The following is a 26,338-nucleotide window of genomic DNA, read 5'->3' on the forward strand; positions in this document are numbered from 1 at the left end:
TGAATCTATGGAGAGATTTATGTCTAATGTAAAATCATTTGTATCCTTTTATCATACTGAAATCTATCCAAGGTTTTCTATCTGTCATATGCAGCCAATTCATTTATTGAGAAGTTCACAGTATTCTCTCCTTTATTTGATATGAAACCAGGACAGTTAGCAATTCAATTTTATCCTGATTTCAACCTCAAGAATTGAAAGTTCCGTGCAAACAGGGCTGTTTTTCCTTTACCCATATATTCATGACTTTTGGGGAATCAGGGTTACATGGCTCTAAATCAGTTTTCCTCAATCTGGTGATTTCCACATGTCTTTGGTTTCAACTTCATGTCATGGGACCAAGTTTTATGTACCCATTCCTTGAGATCCAGCAGGAGAGGCATGCTCCATGTCCTGTTCAATAGAGAGTGATATCTGTTGCAGTGCCTGCCCTCTGGAATATCATTTCTTCAGAAATCAGACTAAGCCCTTCATCCTATTAGCTGTCTGCAGCACTCTAAAAACCTTTCTTTGATGCTAACTCTGGAGCCCAGGGCATGTCCTTGTGCTTATCTTGGTGACAGTTGAATGTGTTGTTGCTTTTATCTCAGTTCCTATGTTTGTTATTTATTGGTTTTATAATGTTTTTAGCTTACATACAGCATTCATTCATTCATTCATTCATTCATTCATTCATTCATTCATTCATTCATTCATTCATTCATTCTATCTTAGCCTCCTGGAGTCATGCTTGAGATGGGCACTCATATAAATTGAATACTAAATAAATATATTTTTTTCCAGGCTTTGGCATCTGTAGCTGGGGATTCTGGCAATTACCATCCAAACACAATTTGAGCTAGAACTAGTAACATGGGGAAACCTAGTCTTGAAGAGAAGCATTCTTCAAATTTTAAACATAAATAAGTATCTCCAATTCAAATTGTCTGGCTGTTATGACATAACCACAATAATTAAAAGAAGCAATAGACTCTTATGTTTCAGTCTAAATAACAGTCATGTCATTTCTAGGTCCAGTCAGATAATAATAATAATAATAATAATAATAATAATAATAATAATAATAATAATAATAATAATAATAATAATAATAATAATAATAATAATAATAATAATAATTTTATTTGTATACTGCCCTTCTCCCGAAGGACTCAGGGTGGTGAATAGGGCAACATATAAAAATACAAGAATACAAACATTAAAAGAGATTAAACAGGGTGCCCAGAAACTAACAACAATGAGATTAAAATACATTAAAACAATATTAAAATCCCAACCCATCACCCATCAGGCCAGGCCGGCTTGTTCGAACAAGTAGGTCTTCAGATCGCGTCGGAAGGAGTGAAGGTCGGGCGCCATCCGGAGCTCAACCGGCAGATGGTTCTACAAATCCGGCGCGCCCACAGAGAAGGACCTCCCCCTGGGGGCCACCAGACGACATTCTCTGACCGGTGGCACCCTGAGGAGGCCCTCTCTGTGGGAGCACACAGGGCGGAGGGAAGTTGATGCCGGCAGCAGGTGATCCCTAAGGTACTCCGGACCCATGCCATGTAGGGCTTTAAAGACCATTACCATCACCTTGAATCTCACCCAGAAGACAACTGGGAGCCAATGCAGCTCACAGAGCAGAGGTGTAACATGGGAGTATCGGGAGACTCCCAACACAACTCTTGTGGCTGCATTCTGTACCAGTTGGAGCCTCCGAGTGGTCCTCAAGGGCAGCCCCATGTAGAGTGTTGCAGTAGTCTAAACAAGAGGTCATGAGCGCATGAGTGACCGTACGCAGGACATCCCGGTCTAGATAGGGCTGCAACTGGCGCACAATGGCGTAATGCACAACTGGCGTAATGACTACGCACAATCTCTATGTTCAGAGAAATACCATAATTACCTAAAAGAAGATCCTGAATTTAAATCTAGAGAAAAGGTGAGACAGAAGAAACTTGTCTGCCTTCATTACATATTACTAGAAAATCTAAGATGTAAAAGATTAGGACTCAGGCTATTGCTGTCCTGTTACTTTCCTCTTTTCATGGCTTCAGTTCAGCACTGTAGAAATTGGGGGTTGGATTAAATGGACCATTAATGTGATTGATCCATCATGATTTTTATTGTAGCGGGGCTGGCTGAAAGGCTTTACAGGAGCCTGGCTGGGGAGAAGGGAAGTTTGGACAGCTGCTGCTGGTTTTGGGTATAGCGGGCATGGATCGGGCAAAAGGAAAGAAAAAGGAGGAAAGAAAGGGGGTGGGGATGGTTGTTATTGCTGTTGTCGGAGAGAGACCAGGTGAAATCAAAGAGGGATTGGAGGTTTTAAGCTGATCCCTTTCTGTGAAGGAGAGGGAAGGAGAGATTGAGAGACAGTGAGAAGGTGGAATTTTACTGCTTTCTTTCACAGGGGGGATATCCCAAGCGGAGGCAAGAGAGAGAGCGAGGAGAGAGAAAGTTGCTGAGGTTGCTAAATTCAGATTTAATATTAAAGGACAGGGGAGAGGGGTTTGACACCGATGAGTCCTGAGACTGCGAGCGATGACAGAAAAGAAAGAGAGGCTGGTTGTTGCTGCTTTGGAGACTAGCGGCCATCCAAACTTTGATTATTGCTACTTGTGCAAGTTTTAGACATTGTGGGGAGTTGCCCTTGAGGGATGAACTGTTACTGCAGAATGCTGACAACCTTTGTTCGTGTTCCTATTGCTGCCTGGAGCTGAGGTTTCCCCCCACTCCACTTGTTTCCAAATGGTCGCTGGGAAATCACTGACTATTGCTGCTATGACTGCCTGGGGCTGTTAAACACCACCACCTATTGACTGTCGGGGCTAGGGGCTGGTCATCTTTGTTCCTGAAAGCCCCCCTTTTGACAAGAGTCTACCACCTTCTCACTTTGTGTGAGCTTCTGCTAGAAGAGACACTTTACTATCACCTTGAGAGCGCAGCTGCAGAGCGCGACGGAGGGGAGCAGGTCTGGGAGGCTGCTTTGGCAGCCTCTGAGGGGGTAGCGCTACATTATTAAAACTGATCTGCCATTTTCCTATGCTTGTGCATTTTCTCTCCTCCCCATTGTTCAAGATTATATCTAGAAACTTCTTACATTTTAACTTTATTCATAAGAGATAATAAACGCACTCAGTCATTTTAAACTAACATCCCCAGGTTTCCCCCCCCCCCCTAATTTTATTCTTTTCAACTAATGATAGCAATCCCAGTTCTTGAATAATATACTTATATGGTATATGTAAGCATACAGTGTATATAAGTATATGACCTAACATTCATGAACTGGAAAATTTCTTGACTGTAGCAATTTTTTGGCACTGGCCTCTCCTAGAAATTTACAGTGCTGCAAAGCAATCCGTAGGCATCATTACCAGCTCTTTATCTTAATAATAAATAGCATTATTTGAGCATATTTTAAGGCCTTTGTTTTTACATAGGTGCAATTCAGCAGTCTGAAGAGTGTCATTAAATTATTTGAATTTGTAGGCAAATAAATTATATCTGCATTGGTCTGAGGAATGTTTGCTTAATATTAACAAGTGGGGGCAGAGAAGGAGTAGCTTTTTATTATGACATTGTTTGAAATAAATAATGCAAGCAGACGGAGCTTGTTGATTTTAACTTTTGGAGGACTATGGAAAAACTTCCTCCAGTATCAATCTGTCCAGAATCCAGATCTGATGCTTCCCTGAAGCACTGTAACTTTGAAATCTCCTAGTAAAATTCTGCCTAAAGGTTAGTTCCAAGTCCCCATTTATTCTTTCAAAGGTTTAGAAAAGGATGTGATGGAACTGTTGTATCTTCCCATCCAATCCTTCTTTTCTTTTATTGCTCTCCAGCTTCTTGACAGCATCGCCACCCATCCTGTCAATCAGGCACAAAGCCAATTTGAGGTCTCCCACTTATTTTCATTTATATTCAATCCATTGCCAAATTGTGCTATTCCTCTCTACTCAACACCGTGAAAAGCCATTCTTGGCCTCAACTAAAACAAAACAAACAAAACAAAAACCTTACATATGCTTCTTTATTGCTGCAGCCTTCTAATCATTGACTTTTCCTTGTTCTTCTGTATAAAACTCTGCCAGAAATTTTTAAATATTTACTTGATTGTATAATCCTACTCTGGAAACTGTGTGAAGTCTCAGATGTTGCTGTGCTGTAAATCCCAGCAATACTAGCCAGCATGGCCATTAATAAGCAATAGTAAGAGCTGCACTTCAATAACTTTTAGAGGGTAGCATGCTTCCCATCCTTTATTTAGAATAGACCATGATATTTCTTTGTAAGTTGATTTACTATCTTTTTCTGTATCTAGCACAGTCTCCTTGTTCTTACCTTTAAAAGTGAGCCTCTCTTTCTTTTCCTTTCTGCCAGAACTTATCATACCCTTACCAGTGTAAAAATAGTACCAGTACCATTTTTCCCAACACCACTTTTACTATTATTACCACAACTTCTATGTTTACTTCTATCCACTTTGGAGGGGGGTTATGACAAAGGTATTTGTATACAAATATTAAAAACAAAGCAATTGAAAAGACAAATTCATAAATAAAAAAGTATCAGATAAAAATTAATATTAGAGAGGAGGCAATTAATCTATTAAAAGGTTAGAAAAACATATCAGTCTTTTAAACTGTTTTAAAAGTTGCAAAGAAAGTGTCCACTTAGAATTCTTTTTTCCATTCTTCCTTGCTTTATTTTTTTAACCTGGAATTTCTTCCCAAGATGATGAAATTTCTCTCTTCCTATGGTATCTGGGCTGCAAAACCCTAGTCTACCATTAGAGGGCAGCAAAAATATAATTGGCTGAGTCCCTTTGCTGTCATTTGTGCTTGCCTAGAATTCCCAGTAGGCCATACACAGTCTAGCCACGCCCACCCAGTAGGCCACGCCCACCCTGGCCATACCCACCCGGCCCCTTGAGGGCAACCGCAATTCTGATGCGGCCCTCAATGAAATTGAGTTTGACACCCCTGATCTTGAGCCAGTGAGAATCTAACTGCCAAACTGCTGGCAGCCAGCAGTAAGCAGAAGTAGCCTGCAGTACTGCATGCTAACCACTGCACCACCACGGCTCTTATAATGCTATCAGTCTGAAAATCAGAAATTTCCCATTTAAAATTGGCCTTCAATAGTACTATTTTACTGGCTGATATCCAAAGGCCTCAGGAGGCAACAGGTCATAGGGTTCAACAAGTTTTATTGCACAGAATAGATTCATTCTCTCCAATAAAATTATCAACTGAAGACATGACACAGAGCTTGTAGGGAAACTCCATCTTCTGTCATTAGCATTGATGGTGAATTCTCATGTGCCTGTTAGTCTTATTAATGGGAGCTAAGGCAATGGCCTTTTTTGACCATGGGACAAATATCTAGCATTGTTGACCTCTTTCATGGGCTGTTGCTTCAGTATTGATTTGCTATAGCCTTTTTGACATGCAACATAACATAGTATGATTAAGATAGTGTGACAAAATGCATGTATTGCAACAGGGAAAGATTTTTTTTTACAACAGGGAAAGATTTTGTGGAAAGGACAACTGTTTCATTTGAAAAAGTATAAACTGATGGATCTGGCTAATAGTAAATCAGTTAGCCTAGTCGACCTCAGTTTTATAATGACTCGGAAGAAAATTCTTCCCAGCCTTAATGCCTAACATTTTTGAACTAGACATCCTGAGATGTGAACCTTCTGCCTATGTTGTGTCCTCAAGTTATTAAGCTTTCATGACTTAAATTGGGATATGTGACTCAATATGATTTTTTTCTGCTTAAGTAACCTCCTTAATAGGGTGACATTCCAGTCTGGAGGAATTTATATTTCTAACATCCTTCTCAGTTTATAGCTATTGCTATAAATAGTCAGAGAAACATGTTTTTTAAATGCAAATCACCTTTCTTTCATTCTTTGAATTAATTTCTCTAATGCTAAACGCTTCATACAAATTTTCCTGATGTAAGCCCTTTTTAAAATGTGCAACTGTCACTGTTTGTACACAATTTCTTTTCAGATGGGTTTTGGGAAAGAGAAGGATAAAGTCCTTGTGAGAGCAAGTTCTTTAATAGAAACTCTGATATTCTTTTACATCTGTATACCAAATAAAGAAATTCATAAATGCAAGGGAGAGAAATATCAGAGTAAAGGTGCTAGATAAATATTTCTGGGTTTAATCAAACTTGCAGATAAGAATTTTGTAAAGCATAGATTAAGACTTTAGCTATGATGGTGGCATGGGATATCAAGTGGGGCCTACATATGCCTACACTATATTGACCTGCTACCGAATCATTATGGGGAGGGAATGTGTTATTTGTGCTGCCTTCTCAGTGATTCTGTATTACAATGATGCTATTATTATCAATGGAAGCAAATTGGAAGTAGAAATGATGCCTTCCTATGGTCTTTCTCCAGAATTTGCCTTCCCACTGTCGTTAGTAATAGAGGAAGCAGTATTCTGTTCCTGATACAAAACAACATGCTGATCAGTAGAGTAGAGGGGTAAAAAATGAACCTGTAGGCAATGAAACTTCACTGCAGGAAACTTGGCTGCAAGGCTGCCTGAAATCAAAATACCGGTAACTCATTTTCTTCAGCAACATATTGTTGCAGTTGGCTGTTTCCTATACAGGTAGTCCACAATTAGGACAGAAATCTCAGTCGCTGAGTGAAGCTGTCATTAAGCAAGATGTCATGGGACTGTTTCACTCAGTGGTTGCTATCCTGGCACTCTTGGCTGTGCTTGCTAAGTGATCATGGGGGTTGTTAAGTAGACACAGTCTCAGGTAAGGATCGCCCACAGTGTCTCCTGGGTGGATGGGAGAGTCCTGGGAGGCCCATGCATGAGTTGTGGGACTTCTGAAATATGGTACTGTGGTACCACAGAGGCCCATGGAATCCTCACCCTCTACCTGGGCCACTAGCTCAAGCAAAACTGCTCACGCAGTTCTGCCAGTGTAAGCAAAGTATATTTACCTCCAAGTTTTGATTTCATATATTTGAATGGGCAAATGAGCAGGAGGGTCAGGTCACTAGTAACCTTGCTTATACCCAGAAATAGCTTTCAATATTTTACATATTGATTTATAGATTAATATCTTATCTAAGGTGCTTTCTCTGAGGCAAGTTACCTGTAAAATTCAAATAAAGGGAAAAATGTACCTAATTAACAAGGACTAACTTTGTACAAATTAGAATAACAGAGTAAAATCCAGGACAATAGCTAAATTTAAAAGCCACCAAAAAGAACGCTGAATAATTAATTCATCCTAGGTGGAGCTATCTCAAGGGTTCCTTCTTTAGGTGCCCATGTGTATTATTTCATTTGTGAAACAGAATTAAAATTCTTTTCATCTTGCTTTGTATACTCCATGCTTTGCAGCTACATCTGTTTCAGTTACAGTCAAAACTCTGAGAAGATAGTTTGTGTGTATGTGTGTTTTTGTGTGTTTATAGATACATGTACATATAGTTTTCCATTTAAATCATAGCATCAATGAATTTTATTTCTGTCTTCCTAAAATATATTTATTTTATATGTTTACATTATTTGTCAGGAAAAGAAAAGCTATATATTTAAAGTAAAAAGAATAACATGGGCATCAGAAATTATATTCATAGTTCCAGATTCCTAACCTGCAGAAAGGATAATGTGGAGAGCAACATCAGCTCTACTAGGCTAAATCCTACTGGTACTGGTGTTGAGTCTAGAATCCTGTTTCTGCTGACACCATCTGTTGCTCTCTGGGTAATTATTTTGGAGAAACCAATCCTGCATTTTTGTTCCATGATTTAGTTGCAACTCTGTGCAGATGTTTTAGTATAGATAACTTTTGCTGTAATCTGACACATAAAAGGTATTAATATTATTGCCGGATAAACATATTTGGGCAATGTTTGACATACAAGGTAAGGTGGCTATCAGAAATTCTGGATGGAGCACTGATATCCTTTGCAGTTGTTTTCATATGTCCAGCCAATATCACTCCTCTATTCTGATAAACAGATGATCTATTTGCAATAGAATATTGGACTTTGCAGGTGGAAAAGCAAATATAGTACATACAATTGTCTGTAAGCTACAACTTTAAGGGTGTACAAGCAGTAAGCAGTTGACATCAGTAAACAAAGGGAGTTGAAGATTTATCTCTTTATCTATTTCTCTAAGCCTTCATACCATTATTGGCTCATGGGGTGTGTTCATAACTGAGCTTAGTCTGATTGTGGCAAATGAAACCTTGTGTGTGGAGCACATAGCTATGGCAAGGACAGATTGGTCGTGCAGGGATACTTTCCCAGTTAGAGAAACCACATTCTACATGGTGAACTTGCTGGGGCTGCTTTGTCTCTTTAGCCAGAATGAGGTTCTACCATATGTATTGTGATCTCAGATAGGCCTGTGAAAGACCTCAATGCATACATACATATACTGTATACAAAAAAACATCTTATCTGATGTATTGCTTTGTCTTACCAGTTCTGAGTCATTAGGAAGTCTACCCCCAAATATTTTAAAGTACATGTGGAAAATGCCTGGGGAAGGAATTTGGATTTGATCAATTTGCTACATGTTTTCTGTAATTCTTTGTGAGTTCCTAAAGTTGCTTAAAGGCAGGGAGATCATGGTTCAGAAGTCTATTGGTGGAGTCAATGGCTATCAATTTTACTCTTAGGAAGTGATTGGGTGTGATTAGACCAACTATCAGTGTTAGGATCAGAACAGAAATTATATATTACTAAAGTTGTCTTTCTGTTTGTAGCTTTCAAGTGAACAAACCGGTGCATCATAGGGTAAAAATTTTTGAATCAAGGTACCACGAATGGTCCAACTTAAAGAATACAACCAAAATCTGAGACCCGTTACTTCCATGTAATTGAAATTTCAAAGATCTTCATACCACTTTTATTTGCAATTATGGCCATTGAAGCATTGCTGCAGTTAGTTTCAGTCATGTGATCATGATTTCTGACTGCATTTCCCAAAAACCCATAAGTTGAATTTTGAAATCTCTCAATGACAGTGGACAGCAAAGGAAGGAAAGGGAACAATTTGAATGGTTGCTGGTAATGCAATTCCCTTTGTTCCCCTTCCCCCCTCCCCCAGCAAAGCGGCAGGCAGTTCTGCAGATCAACTGAGGAAGAGGAGAAGCAGGAGGCTTCACTGTGGCTTTGTTGAGGGTCCTGAGGGGAAGGGAAATATGCCAGATAGGTTGTGTGGTGCAAAAAAGATGGGAGGGTCATATCCGCATCAACTTTCCTGTCTGTGTCATGTCCCTGTGACCAGTTGGCTGGCAGCAAGGCCCAAAGGGCAATAATAATAATAATAATAATAATAATAATAATAATAATAATAACAACAACAACAACAACAACAACAACAACAACAACAACAACAACAACAATGTTGGAACGAACCTTGGAGATCATCTAGTCCAACCCCCTGCACAGACAGGAAACCCTATACCATTTCAGACAAATGGCTGTCCAGTCTCCTCTTAAAAACTTCCAGTGTTGGAGCATTCACCACTTCTGGAGGCAGGTTGTTCCACTGGTTAATTGTTCTAACTGTCAGGAAGTTTCTCCTTAGTTCTAGTTTGCTTCTCTCCTTGATTAGTTTCCATCTGTTGCTTATGGAAAGAATGATCCAACAGGTCATGGGTTGTCTGGTGATTACTAATTCTTTCTTACCCATTGTATAAGTTAGCTGCATTCCTTCTCATTGGGGTGCCTGGCAAGACTCAGTTGCATACCTGAAAATTAATTACCAGATGGTGGAACAATAAATGATCCTGCTATTATAATCAGCAAGGTCACATTCCCTGTGGTGTCCTAATCTACTGAGAGTTTCAAAAAGAATTATTGTGTTTCTGTTTGAAACATGCCATTGCATAACTTTGTTTTCTTATCTGCACATGACTATGCCAAGCTAACTGCAGATGTTTTTTTTTTTTAAAAAGCAAGTAACTACTGGCAAAGAGTCATGGAGGCTCACTGGGTAGAATGCAGTATTGAAGGCTAACTCACTGTTTACTGTGAGCAGTTCAATTCTGACCGGCTCAAGGTTGACTCAGCCTTCCATCCTTCCGAGTTTGGTAAAATTGGGACCCAGATTGTTGGGGGCAATATGCTGACTCTATACACCACTTAGGGAGGGCTGTAAAGCACTATGAAGCAGTATATAAATGTAAGTGCTATTGCTATTGCTATCTCACTGAGAAGCACTGTTGTTGATAACTTCATTACATCAGAAGGCAGGTCCGAAAGGTAAGATCCGAAAGCTTTCTGATGTACTTAAAGATCTTAAAACTTTTTTTTAATAGTCTGGGCAACATTGGAAGACTTGCCATGTTGCATCAGTCGTGGATTTTTTTTGCCCAAGATTGTCATGACAATGTATTAATAAGAGACTTTTTATAACACAGGTGGAATTGGGGATATTGGTAGACATGGGAATAGCAATATAGCTGCCAAATGAACTGGTATGGCTGGGTCACCTGTCTTATATTGGGTGGCTTTCTTGGCAAACAGAGATTGTGAAGCAAGACAAAAATTCTTTCCTGATCCTTCCAAACTCAAGTGTTTAGGGATTAAGTTTTAGTTTAGACAAGAGAGTGCAGAACACAGATGGCAGATCATTTCCCAGTGAAGCACTATCACTAAAAAATGAAGGGAATTCTGGAGTTGTGACAATAGGTCCATCCAACTTCTTTATAGTCCAGATGAGTCCAAGTAGTTGGGGATACTTAGACAGCAGACATCACACTACTTTTGAGCGGGGAGAGGAGCTGCAAACTTTTTTAAGCAGATAGTTAAAATAAACCTCAAAATTAAGAAGGAAATTATTGAAATCTCCTGAGTTCCTCCAATACATCCTGGGTTTGTCTGCAACAGATAATAATTTGGGCATTTCAGGTACAGATGCTGAGAGCGGGAATATATTGAGGGGTATTGTATTACACATGCATCATACATTCTGCGCTGGGTTCAAACACACATATACATTTGTGGTTGTTGTAAACTACTGAAGGTCTACTACTAATACTTAAGAAAGCTTCCACTTGAGTCATTTTTTTTAACACAGAGAAATCAAAGACAGGGAAAGAGCCCTCTTATCCATCATCTGTAACAGGAAAATGTCTTGGGCCTGCCTGGCTTCTTTTCTCTTTCTTTGACACAATACAACACACAAGTTAAATGTTTGAAGTTTGAACTTTTATTCCTCTTTTTGGATCCATGTATGATTCACAAAATAATTTCTATATCACCCAAGACTAATTTCCCTTACTTTGAATCCTAGAAGATTGTTTCAGATTTTTCCACACTGCAGAATTTTGTTTTAAATGTTTTCTGTGGTTTATGACCACGTGATCGAGGAGGAAAGCCTGGGAGATATATTTAACTTTCTGTAATAAAATGTACATAGAAAGGTCAGTGTTTTGTTATTTGATCCAGTTTGTCTGATTATAAACCAAAAAGGAAATATCTCTCCCTGGACAGAGAGGATCTACAATGTATTAGACCTTAAAAGGCTTGAAATGATCAGAAAGCCAAGAGGATGCCAGTGTAGATGCCTCTGAAAAGGTGAAATATGTTCTGAAAGTGTAAGCTGCCATATTTGTAACATAGCCACACTTTGTAGTTTGCAAGGTCATGTGGAAGAGGATATGATTAAAAAAAAGTTTCTATATAATATTGCTATCTTTCAGGAGCTAAGTCCTAAACTATGTCTTATTGAAGTTCATGGCCTAGTTTTGATAAATCTGAAGCTTGCTTCTTGGAAGCTCAGCTGCCAGCAGTTCATCCCTCATTCTCTCCCCCCCCCCCCCGCCCAAATCTCAGGATGAACTCAGATTAATTTGGGAGCATTAAAAGTGAACTGAGAAACCTAATCGTATCCTATTGCTTGGATCTAATTCTGTTCCTATCTTGATATTACTTAGCTGCCTCTGGCCCTATCTTAGCATTCCTGTGAGTATTAAAAAAACTAGACAGAAAATAAGTATAAGAATGCCCACTAACTCTTTCTGGCTTTATCTAGCCACATGTTTCTTGTATAATTTAAACCACATAAAAATTCTACATGAAAATCTCCTGAATTCATCTTTAACACGTAGCAGGTTAGAAGAAGAGTAACGTATAGTTTGTGATGCTAAGACACATCTTACTTTTTTTAAAAAAAATATGGATAGTAAATCCTAACAGAGTTTCTGAAAAATGAAGTTCTGATTATGAAAGGATGTTTTCCTGTGAATTGCCCATAACTTGTACTTTCTTTTCAGTCCCTGACATTTCCAGAATAATGCTCATACTTAATCTAAATCAGCATTTCTCAAACTTGGCAACTTTAAGAACTACCATAATTCCCCAACCAGTATGCTGGCATCTTAAAATTGCCAAGTTTGAGAAATATTAGATGAAGTTGGTTGTGTTGTGCATCATGTCAATGGTACATAAGTCTTAATGGAGGTTTATGAATAGAGGGAATATAACTTTCTCAGATTGCTCTCAGCTTTACCTCTGATCTGATCCTGACAAGGATTTTAAGATAAGGAAAATTGTTTTTTTTTTCAAAAGAAAGAAATGTAGAAGAAAAAACAGAACTGTTAGGAATAGAAATCATGAATTGAACCAATCTTCTTAATCTAATTTTATGAGCTTAATGCCTAAGGTCTACATATAAAGTTTACTGGAGTTGGGCATTTATTTATTTATTTGAATTTATTCAGTTTCAATGGACTCTATATGTACTGTAGAACCTGGACATTAAGCTCATAACATTAAGTTAAGATGATTGATTCTATGCATGGTTTCTATTACCAACAGTTCTCTGGCCTCCAGGCAGAGAGCCACTGGGTTTATTTTATTTATTTATTTATTTATTCAATTTCTGTAGCTACCTATCTCAGTCAGTGACTCTGGGTGGCTTACAATTCAAAAAATATATTACAATTTATTGTTATAAGAGCCGTCATGGCGCAGTGGTTAGAATGCAGTATTGCAGGCTAACTCTGCTGACTGCCAGCAGTTCGATTTTCACTGGCTCAAAGTGAGAGGTTGGTAAAATGAGGACCTAAATTGGGGGGGGGGCAATATGCTGGCCTTGTAAACTGCTTAAGAGGGCTGTAAAGCACTGTGAAGTGGTATATAAGTCTAAGTGCTATTGCTATAAAAAACAGTAAAAACATCCACAATAAATATTCATAGCAATTGATGTACTTGGCCAATCAGAAGTTAGGAAACAGGGCCCATGACACATTCAGCATCCCAGGAACATAGCCAGGTTTTAGGGCTTTAGGAAATACTATCAAGGTTGAGGCCATTCTGATCTCCGAAGGAAGGATGTTCCATAGAGCAGGAACCACTGCAGAAAAAAACTGTCATCTATTTCCCTCCAGCTGACACTCTTTAGCTGATGGGATTTGCAGTATGCCCATTCTGCTAGATAGAGTTGGATGGCTAGAGACTTTTGTATGGAGTGCATGTGGGCAATTGCAGATTCTTTGGGAACAAATTCCAAGGAGCTGATCTGTTCACCAGCTCCACGTTCCACCATGATTATTGACTTCTTTCTTTCTTTCTTTCTTTCTTTCTTTCTTTCTTTCTTTCTTTCTTTCTTTCTTTCTTTCTTTCTTTCTTTCTTTCTTTCTTCTTTCTTTCTTTCTTTCTTTCTTTCTTTCTCTCTCTCTCTCTCTCATTTATTGTTTTATCATAGAGAATAAAATACAAAACAATAAAACAAGCAAAATGAAACAAAACAAAAGTATACATTCAAACCCATCAACAACAAAAAAAAGAAAAAAAATAATATACAAAAAAAGAAGAAAAAATGGCCAATTAAATTTAACATTTAACATGTAAGATCCACTCTGGCTGGGTGCTGAAAGAAAAGAAAACAGAGTAAATTTTCTTTCCTATATATATATATATATATATATATATACATATATATATATATATATATATATATATATATATATATATATATATATATATATATATATATACACATACATACATACATACATACATACATACATACATACATACATACATACATACATACATATATATATATATATATATATATATATATATATATATATATATATATATATATATATATATATATATATATATATATATATATATAATTTCTGTTGCTTCCCTGGAAGTCTCGATAACACATTTTTTTTAAAAAAAAATATGGAAAAATATTCCTCTTTATGAAAAATAGGTGTCCTCAATAGCAAAACGCTGGAAGGAAATTCCCAGAGGATTTTAGCTCAGGACTAAAGTCTATTACAACCTTCTTTTTAAAAATATGTAATTATCTTGACAAGATAGAGTGCCTTGTCTGCTCATTGAGAGACAAATGCAGAAAGGGCTCTGTACTGAGAGTGATGATTAATAGTCTTTGTCAGTAATGGGAAAGAAAGGATAACTTGACGGGTTTCAGATGAGTAATTTCCATATAGTCTAAGAGCATTTTTATAACTTTGAAAGATTGACTGCAAATTTACCGCCTTGATATAATCTTTTCTTGTTGGTCAGTTCTCTGTCAATTTGCTATAGTGTCTCCTTTGCTGGTATATCATCTGCAAAGCATGAGGCTTCTATATTAAAGTGATTTTTTTCAATAACAGAAAATGGAATGGGTTATAATTAGGCATAATTCAGACCAATTTGTATTTTTGGATTCCACTGTACTATCCCTGCAGAAGGATTGGACTTTTTATGAGGAAAAATATATTTATAGTGCTTGTGTGACATTTTTCTATACAGTTACATAGGTTTGTGTCTGAACATCTTAGAGTTTGCTCTTTGGGCATGGTTTGCACCAATGAAGTTATATCACGACAAGAATCACTTGATTCTAACTTTACTCCAAATATGACAGGTTAAAGGGATGTTAGGTAGCAGCATTCAGAAGACATTCACCAAATACCTTAAGGACTCCTGCTCCTCTTGATATTGTTTGCATTATATGAGGCTATGACTTTCTTGCAGAACTATATGTTTAGGTCTACCAGGAGTTGGAGAATAAAATTCTTCATAAATAGTCTGACTAACAGTGAAGTGAAGTGGAAGGGAGCATCCTTGATGTATCTCACAAATTTGATTTTGCTTATAATTTGAACTAAGTTTTGGACAAGATCTATCACTATATTATGGTGATAGATGGGTTAAGAAAACTAATTACATCAAATCAGTTGTGTTTTCTCCATAACTCACTCTTCAGTAGCCTGTGAAGTGTATTTATTTTTTGATATAACAACTAGAGTGAAAACTTTGTGTGTGTGTGTGTGTGTGTGTGTGTGTGTGTGTGTGTACATATACAAGACTTCCTGCCTGCCTGCCTCTTTGCTGGTGAGGACACTGTTGTACTATATTACTGATGTTCCTTATAAAACATCATTTTGAACAGCACCCAGTGCATAAAGTTAATCTCTGTCTGCTGGACTATGTCTCTTTCCAATGGTCATCTCTGCATTTTTCTGTATTTCAAAATTGCAGCTGGGTTATGCAGTAGAGTCCAAAAGTCAATTCCTAAACATGAATGGAATTTCTTTAGACAAGCTTATCCAGAGGTTCTTTGTGTTAAGTGTCATTATTTCTTTTCTCCAGGTGGTCAGCCTTTGTTTCCAACAATTTCCTCTTAGCTTCTCCCCTTTAGGTCCCATGGCTTGGTAGAAGCACATGTTTTCTCTCTGCTAGCAGTTGGGGAAAGGACCATATTTGAGAGTCACGTTAAGGCAGTCCCAGCTGTTACTCTTGTGGTACCAAATGCACCATACCACAGGGGACCCTCCTTTAGCTGTAATGAATGGAGTACTGTGTTAAGTGGCAACTTTTACCAAGGGATTAATATGTCTGAGGTCCACTGAGAACAGTTATGACAAGAAGAGGCAAGCAGCTATCATGGTTAATTAGCAGATACTTGAATAATTCTGCAGTCTGGGGTAAAGGTTAGAGGGGAAGGAGACTGAGATAGGAGAAAAACTAGCAGTATGTCTGACAAGGGCAAGGTCTTGATGAAATGGTTGCTGTAACTGATGGATGTTATACAAGCTATTCTTTAACACATCTGAAAGTACCTGAGGGAACTGGTGCTACAGTTACTAGTATCGGAAGCATAATGTGAGCGTCTAAATACCTCGATATGCTTCAATGCTGGCCTAAGATAAATGCTTACAGAACATGTCCTTTGTGACTATCAGCAGGTCTCAAGGGAAGAAAAGGCTAAAATTGGGGAAGAGGTACGTAGGTCCACTCAGCCTTCGTAGTTAATATTCTTGCCTCCTTTCTTGTATTAAGGGGGATATTCTGAAAGGAGCTTTTATTTGTGTTCACTTGAATGTGTGTAAAAAGCCTTTGCAGAAATCAGAATTGCACAGTGTATCTAATCACGTGGAGATTGTTTCCCTTATTAGGGACAAGCAATGGAAAGGGGCATTGTGAATTTTATATTCAACTTTGAAACTGAGTTACAAAAATGTTGCTTGAAATTTTATATGAAAAGCACCTGAAGTATTTGAATAGTATATGGGACTAATTTCTTCATGCTGGAATTTATTTGTTTGTTTGTTTGTTCATTCATTCAATCTCTGTAGCAGCCCATCTTAATCAATGACTCACGGTGGCTCAAAGTTCAAAAAATATACTATGATTAAAGCATTAAAAGCATTTTAAAATAATAAAAGCAATAAAAAAATCCAAAATAAATATACACAGCAGCTAGTTAACCATAAAGCCAGGAAACGTGCCACATGACTGGGAAAATAATCAGGTTTTTAGAGCCTTTTGAAAAGCTAACCGGATTGGAATGATTTTAATCTCTGAGGGGAGAATATTGCCAATCTGCTAGATAAAATTGAACAGGTGGAGACTTTAGGAAAAAGATGTTCCTTCAGGTGACCTGGTCCCAAGCCATGCTGGGTTTAAGGGTGACAACCAACACCTTGAATTTCTCCTGGAAACATACCGATAACCAATGCATCTCACACAGTACTGGTGTTACTTGTGCCATATACCTGCCACTATATACTACCTGCACAGCTGCATTCTGCACCAGTTGAAGTTTCTGAAGGCTCTTCAGGAGCAGCCACACGTAGAGCATGTTTTGTAGTGGTTTAAAGGAGAGGTCACAAGGGCCTGAGTCACTATGAGCAGAGCCTCCTGGTCCAGGAATGGATGCAACTTGTGCATCACCCAAAGGTGTGCAAAGGCTCTCCTAGACACAGTTACCACCTGCTCTTTGAGCAGAAACCATAAGTTTAAGACAACTTCAAGATTATGCACTGGCTTGCCTGGGATGTTTGTTTAATCTTCATAAATAAGTTCCAGTGATACTTTAATATTTTTTTCCTGTCATTTATTGTAGTTTATTTTCTTCTATCTCAGTGCATGCCTTTTCTTAGTGTAGAAAATTTCAGATAATTCTCTGTATAAAAGGAAATAGTCCTTACTGCCTTTAAGCCCTACTATTGGCTGTGCCCATTATTCTTGGGCTGAAGTTTTGCAGATTTTGAAGAAAACTGGCAACTTGTTAAGTCATCGGCTTCTCAGAAAAATCATCTCACGTATTCCTACCCTGTATCTTTTTCTTTCAGATCGAGAACGGATTGGCCAAGATTCCGCTTATGAGCAGGAAGGAAAGGTGCAGTTTGTCATTGACGCAGTCTATGCCATGGGTCACGCACTGCATAATATGCACAAGAACTTGTGTCCAGGGAAGATTGGTCTTTGCCCCAAGATGGATCCAGTAGATGGTGCAGAATTGCTCAAATATATCCGGAATGTCAATTTCTCAGGTCTGCCTTTCAAAGAGCACCATTAAGATTAAAGTTACCAAACTGGATTTACAGTATGTTAGACTATGGCATTTTATAATTAATAGAAAAGTAAAGAATGTTGAAATACCTCCTTGGCAACTTTTTGCTCTTGTTTGTTTTCCATCATTTCTCCCTTCCTAAAATTTAGAATATATATATAAATATATTTAAATATATATATTTAAATTTTAAGATGCAGTAACAGGCATATCAGACTTAAATGCATGGACTATTTACTGCTTTTACACTTACCTTTTCCAAGATATATATTTTTAAGATTTTATTCAATTAATTTAATTCTGTTTTACATTTCATCTAAATTAGATTTATTTACTTATTTGTTTGTTTGTTTATTTGGTTTATATGGGTCACAGTTCAAGGTCTTATTGCTGATTTTCAGCCATGAATACCTGAAGGAATTCCACCACTCATGTGCAGTCTGACAATTAAAAAAAAAAATCAAATCTGTGTGCTGTGGTAGATGAGATGTGTAGGCTTCTGGATTCTATTTGGATTATCAGAAAGTTGTAGCATCCCCAGGACAAAACCAATATCTAAAATTTTCAATAGCAATAGCACTTAAACTTATATACTACTTCATAATGCTTTACAGCCCTCTCTAAGTGGTTTACAGAGTCAGCATATTGCCATCCTCATTTTACTGACCTTGGAAGGATGGAAGGCTGAGTGAACCTTGAGCCCATCAGAATCAAACTCCTGGCATTCAGCAGAATTAGCCTGCAATACTGCATTCTAACCACTGCACCACCACAGCTCTTATTCCATCATTATTCTATCCAAATGAGGAATTCCCTGTTAATAGCTCTTATTTCTTCATTTCTCTCCCATTAGTAAACTATCTCCTTTTATAGAAAACATTTCCTCTCCCAATTAATTATTCCTTTACATCTTCTAGAAACTTTTCACATTTTCACATTGTATGTTCTTAATATATGGGCTTTGCTTCAGCCTACTTATTACATCTATTTATCTTTCCACTGCAGTCCCCTTACAATCCGTCTCCCTTATTTATTCCCTTCCTAGCTAGTTATTTGCGTTTACTGCTTCCTAATGTTATTGGGATTTATTTGTGCAATTCATGTGATTTTGTTTTAAGGTGAAGTTTAGAAGGGGAAAAAAACAACAACAAAATGTCTTGGCTTGAAGCAACTCATTAAGTAAACCACTGTAACTAAAGATTTCATAATACTTGTCATCTGGTCACATTCTACTGTATGTCATAAACTTCCCTTAGTATGACTGAGAGTGCCCATTTGTTCCTACAGCTGAGTAGCTTTTCTTCATTGAAGTTGTCTTTTATATTAGGCATATTTTAAAACACCCCTAAGACAATAGTGAGCATCTTGTGATCTTCCAGATATTGATGAAATATCTCCCTCATCAATACCCATCTGCATAAACAATGGTAGGGAGAAAATCATAGCTTAGCAACCTCTGGAGAACTAGTGATTTTTCTTGTCTACCAGTCCTTTTTTAACAAAAATATTTTACAAATGCACAAGTGATTAAGCTTCCCATTTTAACATGGAGAAATGGCCTTTTGGATGCTCTGATTTAGAGGCCATTTATATTTTGCCATTCCATAAGAAATCTGTAAAAAGTGTATAAAGGAGAGCAGCAACTTGATAGGAAATGACCTGTGTACATGTTTGGATATTGAGAAGGTCATTTATAATTGTAGCTACTGAAAGCTACATGCAGTGTGTTTCTTTGACTCTGAATTCCAAGCTCATCCAGATATGGAGAAGATCTTGGAATAAACAACCATATTCTGTTTCCTGAAGAAGTCTTTTTTGTTCCCCCTGCTCACTTTTTATTTTTTTAATAGTTGAGATATATATCAGGGAGAAGGAGTTTTTAATAGTTGAGATATATACAGAGAGAAGGAGGCACATAACCATTTGTTTCCCCTTGGGAGCATGGATTTTGTCCAGCAAAAGAAGAAGTTGAAAGGAAGACGGACTGATTTCTGGCCTTGTTGAAGACCAACTTGGGTAGAACTATGTCATCTTCCACACCTGAGAAGTGGACATTTAAATTACCTGCAGTTTTCAATGTTTTATACTTTTTGTTCATTGAGATGTGCAAGAATACCCCTGCACAGCTGTCATGAATATACATGCAAGCATGAAGAAAAGGAACAGAAAGAAATCAAAGAAGTGAGCAAAAGTAACAGTTCTCAATCTCTTAGCAGTGCTTTCTTGCAACTGAACAGATGGCACAAATGCCTAATCAGGCCCTGTCTGCCTTTGTTTTGAAGAACTGCCTTGCTCTATCCTGCCCCCTTTCCCCCACAGGCTGCATCCCTTGGTGTTCCTCTGTGACCTTTCCCTTTGCACATGAGTGGCAGAGATATTAGTGCTGATCAGGGCAGCATTCATCAATGATAATGATCTGTCTGCAAAAGTTCAGAACAAGAACTGGAACAACAGATATTCTCCCTCTCAGCTTGCTGTGTAGCTGCAGGTGTTGTCATGGTAAGAAGGTCAGTCTAACAGTTTTGAGACCAGTGGGCCACCAATCTTGTTCCTTATGATGAATGCATCATGTTCTATCATTTTCTACAAAGAGGTCTTCACTGAATGCAATCTTTTTTAGTTTCACTAAAAACTGAAGTAATATAGCCACTTAACCGTATAAAAGGGGATAGAGTGGCTTATAGTTTGACATTGGTATTGGTGAGACAACAAAAGATGTCATTGAAATTTTTGTAGAGAAAATGTCTATTCAAGCACATCTTCAGATTAGGATTCACAAAACTACAGAAACATACCAATGAATAATACCAGATTCTGTAATGTAAGCATAGGAGATCTAATTACAAAGAATTTTAAGGTATCTTAAAAAGAAAACACTTGCTGATAGCTAACACTATAAAAATAAATGTACACAGCCCAGAGAATTGTCATTCCTGGTTGGGTCACATATTGTACTTGTGGTATATAAACTAACCTCTGCTTATTTGTAAAAGGACCGAAACAGTCCACCCAAATCAAATGTACTGTGTTGTTGGAGTTGAATTTTAATTTTATCTCTCCCCCCACCAAAAAAAAGTGGTGAGTAGTGGAACCATCTCCACTCCTCCCCTACTTTTTGTTGTTCCACTCTCATTTCTTTGTTTCCATCTCTCATATTAGAAGTGGATGAAAAGGGGTAGATGTCATTGTCAGGTCTGCTTTGGTCCTTATAACAACAAAACCTTCCTACATCACTGGTTTATCTCCAGGAGAACTAAAAGGGACAAAATCACACTAACACTCGCTTCTATGGGAGTTCCTTAATGAAGATTTGATCCTTAGAAATTGGAAAATAAAGGTGTTTTACGACAGGGAGATCAACATTACCACCTCCTAATTGTTGCAGATCATCAAGCACATGTTCAAAGGTTCCCGTACTTGCTGTAGCTACCCTCAAGGGTTTGCTTTGCTACTATTCCTGCAGTGAGGTTAATTTTATTTTGTGGCCATAGTCCTGATGAGACCATTCTCCAGGGTCTATTATGACCCGTGATAAGAAGGAAGAGGTAATATAAAAGAACTGAAGAAACACTGGTCATGTTTAGAAGGGATAGCATTTGGCAGGGCAATGCAAACTTTCCCAGTAGGCAACTTTAAGACATTCAAGCAGCAGTTGCTGAGATGTGGGAGCAAGCAGTCAGATAGCCATGTGCCATGCAAACTCCCGAGTGCCCATTAAGCAATCCTGTTACTGTTGAGAATTATGGGATTGTCCCAGGAGCAGTGTTGAAAATTCAACTGCAAAGTCTAGTCAGGTTTGTTACATGGATTGAATTGTGATCCATCTCTCTTTTTTTCATTTCTTGGTCTGACCCTGCCATCCAGTCTGTATCAAGCTGATAGTGTAAGGATACAGGGAAAAGTATAGGAGAAAATAAAAATGTTAAAATACCGCATCAAGTTGGAACTGAAGACAATCAAGTCCTGACACTTCTTCAGCACCTCTCTATATTCCAGGTTCTTTTCAGCGCTTTCATTTCATGATATTATCTCTTAGAGATTCACTTAACACAATAAAATAGGTTATTATTTTCTGTCTCCAAATATGTGGTTGAATGCTGAGCTGGGATTACCACTTTTGGTAAATGAATGATGTAGCCTCATCATTGGCCAGCATTATGTATGGATTTATTGCTCAGTGACTTAGACAAAGAGCGTATTCTTGGACATCCAAGAGGAATGTAGTTATATGCAGGCAGATCTGGTGGCAGGTCTGTCTAATGTCTTTTGAAAGCTGTTTTCATGTACAAAGTGGAACTGATTGACTGTCAAGAAAAGGGCCCTTCTTTTTCTTTGGATTAGATGCCTGCTAAAGATTTGATCAAGCTTATACCATTGTTACCAAATACATGAACTAACAGAGTATGACCATAAATTTTTGCTTCCTATATCTGTCAATATACCATATTTTTCCATGTATAAAACTATTTTTTCCTGCAAACACCCTCTTCAAAAATCAGGTGCATCTTATACAAGTGCAGTGTCTTATACATGGAAAAATAATGGTAACCTCCACAGCCCAGGGCATGCCTGTGTGGGTTGCCATGCCGCCTGGTGCAGGTGTCAAGCCCCTGTGAGCTTGCCACAAATGGGACGGGGGAGGGGGCCGAACTTCTGGATTTGCCGGCTCAGCTACTTGGTGCTCCACCAAACAGCTGATTGGCGTGGAGAAACTCGCATGCCAGAGTGTCTTATACAAGGGTGTGTCTTATAGATAGAAAAATAAGGTACTCATTTTACATTATAAATTTGCTCAGAGATTTTATTTAATTTATTCAATTTATGTGGCTGCCCATCTTGCACAAATGATGCTGGGTGGTGAACACAGTTGAAAACATTAATGTAATAATAATTGTACATAAAACAAGCTACACAACTAGAATTATTTATTTATTTATTTATTTTATTAAATGTATATACCGCCCTTTCCCGAAGCACTCAGGGCATTTTACAGGGTACTTAAAACATTGATACAAAAATTAAAAACGATTAAAAAGATTAAATTTAATCCCTGAAAAATATAAAAAAACCCAATTAAAACTCTCAGCCTGGGCTGGAAAGCTCAAAGAGCCAGGTCTTCAGGTCCTGGCGAAATGAACGAAGGTCGGGGGCAGTCCTAAGCTCCGCGGGCAGCTGGTTCCAAAGGGCAGGTGCACCCACAGAGAAGGCCCTCCACCTGGGTGTTATCCGCTGGCAATCTTTTACCGGCGGCACCCTGATGAGGCCCTCCCTGTGGGAGCGCACTGGACGAAGGGAACTTGATGCCAGCAGCAGGTGTTCCCTCAGATATCCCAGACCCAAGCCATTTAGAGCTTTATAGGTCATCACCAGCACCTTGAATCTCACCCGGAGGGCAACCGGAAGCCTATGCAGCTTGCGGAGTAGAGGTGTTACATGGGAGTGTCGGGAAGCCCCCATCACAACTCACGCAGCCACATTCTGCACCAGCTGAAGCCTCCGAGTGGTCCTCAAGGGCAGCCCCATGTAGAGAGCGTTGCAGTAGTCTAAACGGGAGGTCAGGAGCGCATGAGTGACTGTGCATAGGGCATCTCGGTCCAGGTAGGGTCGCAACTGGCGCACCAGGCGAACCTGGGCAAAAGCCCCCCTGGTCACGTTCCTATGTGGTCTTCAAAATTGAGCCGAGAATCCAGGAGGATGCCCATGTTGCGAGCCCTATCAACGGGGGGTAACACCTCACCCCCCATTGTTAAAGATGGAATAGTCTGGTTAACCCGAGATGCCGGTATGCACAGCCACTCAGTCTTGGCAGGATTGAGACGAAGCCTGTTTCTCCCCATCCAGACCCGGACCGCCTCCAGGCAACGGGACATCACAGCGAGGGCATCACTGGGTTGGTTCAGGGTGGAGAAAAAAAGTTGGGTATCATCAGCATACTGATGATACCCCACCCCGAAACCCCGAATGATCTTGCCCAGCGGCTTCATATAGATGTTGAACAGGAGGGGAGAGAGAACCGACCCTTGAGGGACTCCACAAACGAGAGGCCTCGGGGCGGATCTCTGCCCTCCCGTCAACACCGACTGCAAGCGGCCCAGGAGATAGGAGGAGAACCACCGTAAAATGGTGCCTCCCACTCCCAACCCCCTGAGACGCCGCAGTAGGATACCATGGTCGATGGTATGAAAAGCCGCTGAGAGATCTAATAGGACTAGGACAGAGGAACAACCCCTGTCCCGAGCCCGCCAGAGATCATTCACCAGCGTGACCAATGCCGTCTCCGTGCTGTGCCCGGGCCTGAAACCCGATTGGTACGGGTCCAGATAATCAGTTTCCTCCAGGAAACAGAGGAAGCTGATGCACCACCACACTCTCAACAACCTTCGCCAAAAAGCGAAGGTTGGAGACCGGACGATAGTTATTTAAAACAGCTGGGTCCAGGGCAGGCTTCTTGAAGAGGGGTCTCACCACCGCCTCCTTCAAGGTGGCGGGGAAGATACCTTCCTTCAAGGAAGCATTTATTACTGCCTGGAACCAGCCTTGTGTCTCCTCCCAGGCCGCATAAACAAGCCAGGAGGGGCACGGGTCCAACAAACAGGTGGTGGAGCTCAGCCTCCCCATCATCCTGTCCACATCATGAGGGGAAACAGGATCGAACTCAGTCCAGATAACATGCTCAAGACCGTCCGATTCCTCCACGTCAGACTCTGTCCAGTCAGAGTCCAAACCGGCCCGTATCTGAGTGATTTTGTCCGTCAGATGATGACTAAACTCCTCGGCCCGTCCCTGTAAGGGATCCTCCCTCACCTCCTGGTTAAGAAGGGAGCGAGTCACCCTAAGCAGGGCGGCTGGGCGATTATCTGCGGACGTGATGAGGGCAGTGAAGTAATTAGCCTTTGCCATCCTCATCACCGCAAGATAAGACCTTATAAAGATTCTTAACTGCAATCGGTCAGATTCGGATTGGCTGGACCTCCAACAGCTCTCTAGACCCCGTCTCCTACGCTTCATCTCCTGGAGCTCCACACAAAACCATGGAGCCCACCGGGATCTGCGCCGGGTCAGGGGTCGCAAGGGTACAACACGGTCAAGTGCCTCGGTGGTAGCCCTTTCTTCCTCCTGATCCTCTGTCTAAGTGTTAACCAGAACTGACTTTGCTTAGCTTTTGAATGTCAGGCAAGGTTATCTAGATACTACTATGCCCAGCTAGACTCTGCCAAGTTATATAATCTTTAATATATAACTATATAATCAGAGAATAAAATCAAAAGAACATCAGCTGAGGATAAACATCAGCAATAATTAAGAATAACTCACAGGCCACCTAATCTCCCGACTTGCATGTGTGGGAGGACACCCTAGTCTTAAGGCCTTCTAATTTTGTGTATATCACCAAACACTCTGCTTTTTGTGACACTGTAGGAGACATTTAGAAGAGGAATGAATGTTCTTTTCTGATTTGACATTAACATTTACAGCTTACTTTAAACCAATTTGATTTTGGCATCCTGTATGAAAACAAACTCCTAATTCTCTGATTATATAGTTACATATTAAAGATTATATAACTTGGCAGAGTCTAGCTGGGCATAGTAGTGTCTAGATAACCTTGCCTGACATTCAAAAGCTAAGCAAGGTCAGTTCTGGTTAACACTTAGACAGAGGATCAGGAGGAAGAAAGCTGCAGAAACCCAAATTTATTTAGTTTACAAATGAGGCCTCCTTGTAGAGGCTCTTATTTTATCTTCTATATGCCTGTTTCTAGCAGAGAAACTACTGGTAAATCTGAACGTGAGTTCTAACAGATCTGCAAAAGGCAACTAGAAGGCTCTTGCTTTCTAAGAGGTGTTGTTTATGTAAAAATGAAAAAAGCAGATTTAAGTCTGAGAGAACAGAGTGAACTGGGTTTTGGTCTGAATCAAATGTCCAGAGTCAACTCTGCTCTTCATTTCTTGATGTATGTTTATCCCTTTGCAGCACTTTCCTATGCCTTTCTGTAGCTGGTAAACTTTGAGGTTCTCCCAAAAATCTGTTGGGCAATTTTACAAGATAGCTTTAGATATTAAAGTAGGTATATGTTTCATAAAGGCCTTTGAACTGTCGTGCTGGAGAAGACTCCTGCAAGTCCCTTGGACTGCAAGGCAATCAAACCGGTCAGTCCTAGAGGAGATCAACCCTGACTGCTCTTTAGAAGGCCAGATCCTGAAGCTAAAACTCAAATACTTTGGCCACCTAATGAGAAGGAAGGACTCACTGGAGAAGAGCCTAATGCTGGGAAAGATTGAGGGCAATAGAAGACGGGGACGACAGAGAATGAGGTGGCTGGATAGAGTCACTGAAGCAGTAGGCGTGAGCTTAAATGGACTCCAGAAGATGGTAGAGGACAGGAAGGCCTGGAGGAACATTGTCCATAGGGTCGTGATGCGTCAGACATGACTTCGCAGCTAACAACAGCAACAACATGTTTGATAAATCAAATGTGCCATCCAACTTTATTCTGCTTTTCTTTCTGT

General features: G+C 39.3%; 1 protein-coding gene across 1 annotated transcript in view; it reads left to right on the forward strand.

The window, feature by feature from the left end:
- GRM4 (glutamate metabotropic receptor 4) overlaps positions 1-26,338 on the forward strand; it is a gene marked incomplete at both ends in the record, with an annotated part of 317,553 nt that overhangs the window by 246,203 nt on the left and 45,012 nt on the right. The window contains one exon of the mRNA XM_081325074.1: positions 17,608-17,808. Coding sequence (XP_081181200.1) covers positions 17,608-17,808 — 201 coding nt within the window. The remainder of the gene's footprint in view (positions 1-17,607; positions 17,809-26,338) is intronic.

The sequence above is a fragment of the Vipera berus genome (assembly GCF_964194415.1).
Source record: "Vipera berus genome assembly, chromosome: 3".
Lineage (NCBI taxonomy): Eukaryota > Metazoa > Chordata > Lepidosauria > Squamata > Viperidae > Vipera > Vipera berus.